General features: G+C 42.6%; 1 protein-coding gene across 1 annotated transcript; it reads left to right on the forward strand.

Moving 5' to 3' along the window:
• Positions 1-686: 686 nt before the first annotated feature.
• Positions 687-3,424, forward strand: LOC122930802 (claudin-8-like). Its single transcript, XM_044284410.1, has one exon. It carries the CDS (start codon positions 803-805, stop codon positions 1,478-1,480), a length of 678 nt encoding a protein of 225 aa, XP_044140345.1. The 5' UTR covers positions 687-802; the 3' UTR covers positions 1,481-3,424.
• Positions 3,425-11,700: the final 8,276 nt, after the last annotated feature.

Here is an 11,700-nt window from a genome sequence, read left to right on the forward strand (position 1 = left end):
TTCATTAATGGAATGGCAGGTTTTACATTTCTTCTATTTCCTGAGCACGGGGGCAACTAACTCTCCTTAGGGAGAGAGCACCTTAATCTGATTTGCATCCCTTCCCTCCCTTCTATTTTCTGTACACATTGAACCTTCGCCTGCATTGCTGTGTAAGACGTTTGACCTCTCATCATTTCCTTTTCTCTCTTGCAGGTTTCGTCTTTTACTTTGTTTTTAAGTGGATTTGTTGTTCTTCAAAACCCTCAATCCGTCCAATCAGGTTGATGGAGTACAAAAGAATGTGGTTTCTCAGGCACGGAGACCTGTTTCCCAGCGACAGCTTATCAGCGTCTCCTCTTTCTCTTTCATAGTACGACTCTAGAGTTTTGGAAGACATCCATGCACTAGAAATAGTTGCTGTTCATCCAAGCGTTGGATGCATATGTGCGTAGACTGCCCTTCACCACACTTGTATACCCTGTCAATTATTTTGATATTGGACGAGAGGAAGCAGGTACGAGTGAAGAGGTAACAGTCATTGAAATGAAAAATCCTTTGTTGGCATAACCACTCCCCTTCCAGCTATCATGTCATTGGCTGGTAAACCTGTTCAACCTGATAAACAGGTCTCTTTGCTCCACTTGGTGGTATTTTGATTTTTTCAAAACAGTTCAGTACATAAAATTCCAACCAGTCTCTTCTGGATTCAAGTTGGTAGCAGGTGGCTGAGAAGTGCTCTGCAGGTTTTCTCACTGGAGATCTTATTGTGTTCTTCGTCTGCACCTGAGACCTGTCATCCAGCATCTTCTACAAAAACACCATGGATAAAGGGGTTCTGCAACTAGCCGGGCTGGTACTAGGAGGCATTGGCCTTATAGGCACTTGTGCAGTAACGGGCATGCCACAATGGAGGGTGACGGCTTTTATTGAGAACAATATCATAGTGTTTGAAACCCTCTGGGAAGGCCTATGGATGAACTGCATCCGACATGCCAACATAAGAATGCAGTGCAAAATGTATGACTCTCTGCTGGCGCTTACACCGGATTTGCAAGCTGGTAGAGCATTGATGTGCATCGCTGTGATTTTATCATTTATTGCCTTCTTGGTTGCCATAATTGGCATGAGATGCACCAACTTTGCAGAAGACAATGAGAAGTCCAAAAAGATCATACTCCTAGTATCAGGAATTTCTTTCATCTTGTCCGGTGTCATTGTCTTGATTCCAGTTTCCTGGACAGCCAGTCATATCATCAAAGATTTCTACAACCCCTTGGTCAATGCGGCTCAGAAGAGGGAGCTTGGGGAAGCTCTCTACATTGGTTGGGCAACAGCGCTGTGTCTAGTGGCTGGTGGAGGCATTTTATGTTGCGTATGTTCCCCCACTGAGCAGAAGTACAAATATTCTCTACCCCCAAAATCAGCCGCGTCCAATGTCCCCCGAGTGGGGGTGGCAAAGAAGACTTCAAGTTTGTACTCAAAAAGCCAATACGTTTAGACCGTGGATTTGGTATGGCCAAAAGGTTATGACGGACAGTGCTTTTTGGAAGTCTATAAACACAATCTGCTTGCACTTTTCTTGGACTATAGACTTGGAAAAGAAGAGTCCAACCTTTGATCCCCTGGAACTTCAAGAATAGCATCTTGCACGTGCCGGTTTTGGTTGGCGGTGTCAAAGTGACGATTTACTATATTTCCTCCGTAGGACAGCTGGTAGATAAACCTGGGAGGTGACGCTCTACAAAGATCATGCCTTGAAGGGAAAATCTTGTACGATTCTTGTAAGGAGACGTAAGCAAACGCTAAGGAGAAGGAATTACTGAAACATATGAGGTTTTTGGATTTTTATTCCATTTTTTTTATAAAAATAGATTTGAGGCTCATTCATGAATTATTGTACATATGGTTTGGGGTGAGTGTGAAACTCTTAATGAGTCAGAAAATAATTGATAAGAAATGTCCTGATTTCTTGTACATTTTTTAAATGGTTAATGCTGCATTTGCTTTATGTTATGTGTCTAAAATCACGATAAATAATAGGAGCTGTACGGAGGCACATGGCACATGATTGTACCTGCCGCACCATGCTACACTTATATGCATTGCATGTGCCTTTATACATCTGCATTGCCTCTAGGAGGGAAGAGCTCTGTAATATGCCGCCTGATGGAACACGGCATGTATGAAAAACAAGGCATTCAAAAGAATACTAGAGCCCCACTGACTTGTATGGATGCTGTATTACGGCTTCGAACAACTTGGAGGTTGTGCGATTAATCGAGTACTCTAATAAGAAAAACATTCTTAAAATAACGTATTGCTTTATAAAAACAATATTTTTATTTCTTACAGTGGTATAGCAAATAATTGCACACACATAAGGCTTCTTTCACAGCTGCAATGTACATTCTGTCAGAAGAACAGCCAGCCAAAATGTACCAAATCGGGTATGGCTGGATACTGCCGGCTGCTGCAGCTATTGACTGTAATGGGGCCCGGCCTTGTTACAGCATTCATGCTGGGTTTTGGCCGGACAAAAAAATAAATAATGCTTTGGACGATACCCAGCATGTATGCCAGAACATAACCAGATGGTCTTGGACCACATTATAGTCAATGAGAGCATATAGCTGGTTGTATCCGGCTATACCCAATACAGTATACTCCGGCCGGCTGCTCTTCTGCCAGAATGTGTATCTAAGGCTATGTTGTGAACTCCGTCAGTCTGTTCCGGTGGAGGAACAGACTGCCGGAGTTCAATGGCTGCATATGTCATAGCTGGATGCCCATTGACTGTAATGGGGATCTGGACAAAAAATGCTGCACAGTGATATAGCATTTTGTGGCTTTGTGCCACAGTAAAAGTTGAGCAATTTGAGTCATACTTTAGGGGGGTAAAATAAGAATTTAAGAAACTAAATATTTTTCATCAGAACACAGATCATCAGATAAAACTACACCCCCCAAATCAGACTATCACATCTCAGCCACAGATAATACCCCCCCCCAAGTCAGTCAGCCTTGCCCTCAAATCAGTCCTCCCAAGCCCACAATCAGACCCCTATGCCAATGCCACCATGATCAATCCCCCAGGCTGCCACCATCAGCCCCTCCCTTGCTGCAATCAGAGCCAGACCCCCATGCCATTCATTGCTATGTCCCCCAGTGCCTCCATGCCATCCATTGCCAGCCCAATTGCCATGTCCCCCACTCCCCCAGTGCCATCAGATCAGCCCCTCTATGCCATGTCCCACACTCCGGCAGTGCCATCAGCCCCTCCATGCCGATCCATTGCCAGACCAATTGCTATGTCTCTCACTCCCCCAGTGCCATCAGATCTGCCCCTCCATGCCATGTCCACCACTCCCCCAGTTCCATCTGCCCCTCCATGCCATGTTGCCATCCATTGTGTCCCCCTCCCCCGGTGCCTCCATGCCATCCATTTCCATGCCCCCCTCCCCCCAGTGGCTCTATGCCATCCACCATGTCCCCCAGTGCCATCAGATCTGCCCCTCCATGCCATGTCCACCACTCCCCCAGTTCCATCTGCCCCTCCATGCCATGTTGCCATCCATTGTGTCCCCCTCCCCCGGTGCCTTCATGCCATCCATTGCCATGCCCCCTCCCCCCAGTGGCTCCATGCCATCCACCATGTCCCCCACTCCCCCAGTGCCATCAGAACATCCCCTCCAAGCCCCTCCATGCCATGTGTCCCAGACTCCCACCCAGCGCATTAGCCCTTCTATACCATCAATGTCCTGTGCCGTCCCCCACCCCCCTAGTGCCATGAGCCCCTCCATGTCATTGCCAGCCCTGCCCATGACTATCCATGTCCCTCAGTGCCATCAATCCCTTCAAATCACAGGTGCCCCCTTCAAACATCACCTCCTCCCCGCTCACTTTATACCTACCTTTCCTGGCACTGCAGTGTGCTGACATGGAGTCCGCCGGAGACGGACCGCGTCTTCTTCCCAGCACGCACTGGGCAGGACCTGACGTCACACAGTCTCAGCCAGCGCGATGATGATGTGTGCACGTAATGCCTTGTCCCTGGCAACGTGGTGCGGACAGGGGGCCACAGAGCGGTGAGTGAGAGGCTTTTCTTCACTCGAGCTCCATGGTCATGTGATTTAAACGAATCCTCAATGCAGGGAAACTGCATCGAGGATTTTTTTGCCTCCATTACATCGATAAGATAGATGAATCGTTTCAGCCCTAGTGCTGAGCTGTAATATGATAAAATGCATGAAGCCTATAGGGTCATACACAATGACTGGTATGACTAATCACTGATGGTGGGATCGATATTAAAAGTGTTCTCCCCCCGAGTTACTTTGCCAGAACGTTGAAAGGAAAATATGTATATTTGGTTTTTAGCTGGATACAGGGGTCATTAGTACTAAATATTTTAAAAAATCTCAACTTTTTTACAACTTCAGAAATGTGATGCACTGTTTTAAGTATTCATGTCAATGCCAGTGTGCCTACAATATTGTGTCAGGTTTTCAGAAAGCTCTGCATAGTGCCAAAGGGGGTTTCAGGTACTCCGATTACAAAAAGGTACCGTATCCCCTATCCACAGGAAAAGGGGATAACTATTAGATAGGTGGGGGACACCCACTGATCAAGAGAACGGGTGCCCTATACCATGGAGGCCCTAATGGTAACTGGAATATCCTGTTAAGCATTCTATTGAGGTCTTTGATTTTGGAGTTCATTGGTGATCACAGGCAGCACCATGTGAGTATGTGAGGTATAGCTCAGATGAATGTAATGATTCTTTCACTCGGATATCTGTTGCCTCATTCTGGAGAAAAAGTACTTTGAATCCATATGCAAAAGAGCAATTAAGTGCCCTGAGGAGGGGGGCCCAGGCCACTATGTGCACTCGTGCTCCTCCTCCTTCCTCTGCCATCTCCTCCTTTTTGATTGACAGGACCAGGTTACTCTGTGTTAATACGTGACGAAGTGTGAGTGAATGATCTCCAGGTACCCCCTAAAATGACAATAAAAAAGACCAAAGCAAAATGGTGAACCCAAAGTGGCACATTTACTAAAGCAGTTTTTGGAGGTTGCAAAAGTTGCAAATTTTTTAGAAAACATCATTTGGCTCAAAAATGTGTGACTGTTAAAGATTTTCTGACTCTCACACCTTTTTATAACAGTGTGGGGCTTAGCTGAAGGGGGCTGAGCCGCATCGGCCAGACACATCTACTGCTGTTGCTGTTTGTCCAGTTTTTTTGTAAATGTGCCCAAAATGTGAAATTCCAGACCAAATCCACACCAAAATCCCAACGTAAGGCAAACAGATTTTGCAGTGGATTTGGCCATAGTGGAAAATAGTGATACATGTGAAGACATCCTTAGGAGGTGATACGTAATTGATGTTTCTGTACCATATTCAGTTATTTTTTTATGTGTACATTACCTGTAAAAATTTGCTGTATAATCTGTGTAATAAAATATCATTTCATGGTGTGTCGGCCTAATCTCTGGTGTCTGTGGGTTTACACGATAGGACTCCTGTAGCAACCAGCTCAGACAAAAAGAGTCCTTGTTGACCCAGCAACCAATAAGAATCCAGCTTCTATTTTGCCACTGCTGTTTAGGTTTTGAAAGATAAATTCTGATTGGTCAATATGGTAGCAAGACTATGGCTTTACAGCTGTGGCTGTGGCTATGGTGATGGCTCCCAGCATGCCCTACTACATGTGAGATAGAGTTATGGATAGGCTTTCCTTTACCCAGGGAACATACTAAAATGGGGTTTTCTGGTGTGCTCATGTGGTTGCTTACCTCATGTACATATGTAGTACTTCCTGTTCCTGTATCCAACCAAACCCATGATGCACTTCTCCTTCCTCTGCCACAGCTCCAGCACCGCCCCTAACAACAGCTCCTCCCACTCAGCTAGTTACATAGACAATCCCCTATCATTGCCCCGCCCATGGATATGACATCACAGGAAATAAGAAAGAGCTGCATGGACATGGTCATGTAACGACAGCCCAGAACAGGAGCAATCCTGCTCAGAAGGGAAGTTATAACTCACAAATACAGATACTGGCAAGAAGATTACATTCACTACAGATTACATCATGTAACTTTCTAGCAGGTCAAAGAATATTATTTTTTTCTTCTTTAATGTCATTGTCACATATCTAATTACCCTATCCAGGACAGTGTGAACCCTAAACCAAACCATTTCTACATATGGCTCATTACATTGGGTGTATATGTTACACTGCTGGTAGTTATATTGTTCAGCATCCTCCCCCCCCCCTACTCCGCATATAGATTACACAATCGTGTTTGGAACTGGATGTTTTATTCTTAGAAACACGAATACGTAGTAATTATAGTCTGCATTGGAGATCACAGGTGTCAGGGCGGTAGCTACAGGCAGTACAGAGGTAGCTGTCGTACCCTGGTGCTGATATCTAAGGAGGCCAAAAAGCTCCTCTGCCATGTAAGAAGACAACTGTATTATACATGACACATGGTAGTGAGTGGGGGCCTGGAACAGATTTTGCTTTGGAGCCCAGGAGTTTCAAGCTAGGCCCCAGATAGATGTAAATGGGGCCATTTATCATGAGGGGAACATTTGAATTCAGTTTTGCTTGGGTCTGCACTGACGTACTTTATGCTGCATCTATAAAACGTTACATGTTGTCAATATCTTTACACGAGTGCAAAGAGAAAACTATATTTTGCGACTTTCTGAAGCCAGCATTCTAGAGTGAAGGCACATTAAATCAAGGCCAAAGCCTTTAACAACTCTACAATTCTTCAAAGTAATATACCGTGAATTTGGAAGTACTATGTATAAATAAAATTGTGCCTAATATATTGTTATTAAAGGGGTATCCCATTTATTACAATGATGGCAATCTGAGACCCCACAGTCTTAAGAATGAAGGGTTCTAGCACAGCGGCACTCCTGACAACCTGGCTGTGCAGGAAAGTGCAGCGCAGCCCCATTCAAAGATGACTGTTTTTTTTTTTTGGGCTTCTAAATATTAAGGACCTGTACTGAAGATACAGTAGGTTATCAAAATCGGATCAATGTCGGTTGCATTGAACCAGTGGTTCCATGCTAAAGGGTTAATGTTATAATGCACTATGGTTCACTGCTAGAGTTGTTAAAAAGTTTACTGTGATGCTAACTATGCACTTACGTTAGTACAAATGGCTAGCGTGACTTTACGATGCACTCTGTATTACAAAAGTTTTTAATGATGGTTACTGGATAATGAGGTGGTGCCAATCCCCTGGTTACTTCCTGGCAAGTAAAAGCCAAGAGATAGTAAGTGTATGTGCAGTACGACACACCTGGGGTTTCTACAAGTGTTGTTTTATTGTGCAATATAATGTAACTCATTTTGTGTTTTGGCCATACATTCATAATAAGGTAGCATGGCGTGGCACTCTTGTCCTGGTTAAATGGGTGCTGGCTGGGGTTGTGGGTTCCTAGCACCCGCTAAAAAATGTTGACATAGAAACTTGGTGATATCAAGGTGTCTTTATTTTTTATTTTTCTTATGCAAGGCAACTTAAAGGTGACAGTGTTACATTTCGGTCAAGTTAGACCTTCTTCAAACACTAAAACAGTAAATTAAACATTGAAGTTCACATGGTGTTTTTTTCATGCAGAACAATAGTAGACAGTAACAAAGTAGAAAGTAATAGATTAAAGTCGTATAATGTATATCAATAATACAAAATGATAATACAAGGATTCTTCATGTACTATAAAAGGGTTAAACATATATAAAGAGGTGACATGACGCAGGGATATCCCTCTTAGATGGTGTGGTTGGTAATAGACATTTGAGTCCACATTACGGCTGTTCTGAGCAGGTATCTGTGTGATTAAGTTAAGCTAGTAATAACTATGTCAGATAATAAATGACAGGTCTTGAGGTAAAATTACGCACAGTGCTAAAGTACATAGTAATCAAATATAATAAGGAACCAGGTCCCCTGACATATAGACCAAACTTACCAAGATGTCAGTGAGAGATTAAGGAAAAAGGATGGAAGATGTATTGAGCTGGTAGACATGTGTATCCACACCATGAGTAACGCTAGAGAGCATAGGAAAATGTCCACTATTTGTGATGTCAGCAGCAGATAGTGTAATCGAGATTGGAACGCAAAGCACTTCCTATGTGGAACGCATGGAAAGTAGTTGGAAAACGGACTCTATCAATGTACGGTAGCTGTGCTGTGTTTATATAGTAATGGAAGAAGGGAGTATATGCGGGGACTGTGGTGGCTACAGTGTGCAATATTAGGGTAGAATGGCACTGTGTTTGTGGAAATGTAAATCCAAAATGGCGGTGCGTTTCACTGTGGAACGCACCAATCACTCACTCAGGAGCAGAAATTAAAGATCAAAGATGGCGGTGCGTTCCAATGTGGAGCGCACCTGTTAGTAAAGGACGGAGGTAAGGAGATCTCTTACTGGCAACTTGGTAAGTTTGGTCTATACTTCAGGGGACCCGTTTCCTTATTATAAGTGATGAACGAATATCGGCCGGGACGTTTCGCAAATGTGCGTTCCCGATAAAATGTTCGTGGCCCACGCGCTTGCGGCGGGCCCCATTCTCTTTAATGGCAGGTGAACCTGAAAAACCTTTAGGTCATGTTTGCAGCCACCAAATACTTACTAGAAGTGCACAAATAGTCCCAAAACATGGACAGTGACATCACAGAGGGGGACCAATGGCAAAAATTCCCACAAAAAATATGTATTTTAATCAGGGGCCATTTTTATGCGTCTTAAAGGGAAACTCTCAAAAACGTGCCCTGCTGGAGCCTAGAATTTTTTTTATTTTAGGCCAGTGGAGTACAGGCCCCAAAAACTAGGCATTCACCTGACAGAAAAGAACAAGTGATTATGTGGCTGGAGGTATATTAGACAGTCAGTGGGTAACAATTTTACTGTAGGCCAGTACAGGCCCCAAAAATTAGGCAATAGGCATTCACCTGACAGAAAAGATCAAGTGATTATGTGGCTGGAGGTATATTAGACGGTCAGTGGATAACAATTATACTGTAGGCCAGTACAGGGCCCCAAAAATTTGGCATTCACCTGACAGAAAAGAACAAGTGATTATGTGGCTGGAGGTACATTAGGCGGTCACCGAATAACAATTTTACTGTAGGCCAATGGAGTATAGACCCCCAAAATTAGGCATTCACCTGACAGAAAGGGCCCTTTATGCCGCTGTATATACATAAGACAAGGACTTTGTTCTTTGTTCTGGATGTTCCGGTGGATATGTGTGGGCTGGCATGAGGAAATTCAATTACACGTGGTTGTCACAGGTGTTGAATTCCTCCGAGATCCATCCCTCATTCATTTTTAGAAATGTGAGGTAGTCCACACTGTCGTGAGCTAGGTAAGTGCGCTTATCGGTCACGATCCCCCCTGCTGCGCTAAACATCCTTTTGGACAGGACACTCAACGAGGGGCAAGCCAAGAGTTCCATGGCAAATTGTGAAAAAAATATGTAACCTTTAGGTATTCCATCAATTGTGGATCTCGGATGCGCTGAGTTGGCATGTAGTAAAGAGTTGACTGCAGTTGTTTTCCTGTAATAATTTTTGTGTTACATATTTTTTTCAGTTTGCCGACTCACCATAAAAATTGATGCATGCCGTGTTCAGCGCGTCATTTGGATCCTGATATACCATCTAATGAATTAGGCCTTATTTTTGCCTTAAATTGAGATCCTCTGGGTTTTTTTTATATATATTTATTATATTTGTAGTATTCTTACCATACATGTTCATGTGTGTATAATTCCATATTATTATTCAGGAGCCTTAGCAATATATACAACATCACTTATAGGCACTAATTGTATGTGGCTAGATGATATTAACACGGTAGATTTAGTATGATCTGAATTAATCTGTTTGTCTCATTTATCAAGCCGTAATGATTTTGCAATGCACTATTAATTGTAGGGAATAATCATGTTTTTTGAGTTATGAATTATAAATCATGAGTATACATTGACAATTTTTTTTTCATGATTTAAGGCTATTATGCACTTTCACTTTAAATTATGGTATAGATATATGAATTATTGATTACGATTTAGGATTATGAACTTTTCACGAGTTAGAGTATAATAAGCATTTGCACTTTATATTTATATTTATATATTTCTTTGATAGTCACTTTCATTTATGAACTAAAAATTGGAGTATATATAGTAATATGAACTTTTTATGGCATGCACTTGCACTTGGTTTTCTTTAAAATATGATAATGACTGTAATATTATGGACCTCATAAGTATCCGTCGGCCATTTGTTATACAGTAGTGCATTGTTGTAGACACATGAACATGGGTGATTACCAGTGCTGCGATATATATTGGTCACTTGTGCGCATGGTCGTTCGGTCTGCCGGTCCACTTCGGCACTTTCTCTCATGTGTAGGCTTGATGGAGGCGATGGCGATCTGATAGACCGCCCTCCCCACTATCGGCCTCAGGGGAAGGGCGGAAGTATAGTGATGCGGCGGATGCAGACTGACCATGCGCCGCTTTAGTGACATGATGATCACGTGATGCATCACATGATCGCAAGCTCAGCACTTGATTGGTGAGCGGCCGCTTTTTAATCTGTTTCCTGTCCCCTGTTTTTTTAACTCCTCCTGAGGAAGCAACTATACGCGAAACGCGCGTTGAGGAGCCATTTCACCCGTTCAGCAGCCCCTGCATTCCGGTACGTAATAACAGCCATGCAGTGCACCTCTCGGCTTTGTTTAATCTGCAGATTAGGGCCGCAGTAGTGAGGCACATTATCTATACAGACAGCATGTGTGCAGTTCAATCATCAGCCTTGTTTTATATCCCCTCTATGTGATCTGCATGGGAGTTCCCGGAGAGTATTATATAAGGAGGTGTATTTCGGCGTAAATTTAGTGCTATGGGTCTGTTGAATGGGTGATTTACATCTGTGAATTTCCCCTGTGTACACACATTTATGTACTATAATACATGTCTTTTTATCATGATATAAATAAAAATGGTATTTTTTAATCTTTAAAAAATTGATGTGGTTGCACTCCTTTCTTTGTGTGATTTATCAATTTGAAGAGTGTACCTCTTGAGTTAAAGGCCATTGATGGTATTATTTGGTATCTCCATAATTGTACCGACCCAATGAATAAAGTTAAATATTACTAAAAACAATGCAGAATTGCTTTGTTTTTGCAAACTGTCATCCCAAAGCAGAGGATTCAGGAGACAGCAGGTAAGCGCTCTCATAGCTATTTTCTTAAACCCTCAACTAGATCCTGCTTTAATTAAAATCCTTAATTAAAAGATATAAAAATATTACTCACTAGCTGTTTTATTTTACATGCTATATAATTTACTGAAATGATTACTGTTTAAACAGGTCAACTAATCATTTCATCCGATTCTGGTCTTAAAAAGTGAAAGCTATGCTGTGATTGCTTGTTTTTTTTTACTTTAATTTTTAATTTTTTGATAGTTTTACAGATATCTCCCAATTATAGAGAGTTTGTGGAAATGTACAGTACCCCTGTGGAAGGGGGTATCTGCAATTGTTTGATAAAAAATGAAAGTCAGCAATCATATAGAGTGAGGAACAGAAGTATTTGAACACCCTGCGATTTTGCAAGTTCTGCCACTTAGAAATCATGGAGGGGTCTGAAATTCACATTGTAGG

The sequence above is a fragment of the Bufo gargarizans genome, chromosome 3 (genome assembly GCF_014858855.1).
Source record: "Bufo gargarizans isolate SCDJY-AF-19 chromosome 3, ASM1485885v1, whole genome shotgun sequence".
Lineage (NCBI taxonomy): Eukaryota > Metazoa > Chordata > Amphibia > Anura > Bufonidae > Bufo > Bufo gargarizans.

What these genes read in the sequence shown, in the direction of transcription:
- LOC122930802 (XM_044284410.1), top strand. Translation starts at nt 803, where the DNA reads ATGGATAAAGGGGTTCTGCAACTAGCCGGGCTGGTACTAGGAGGCATT.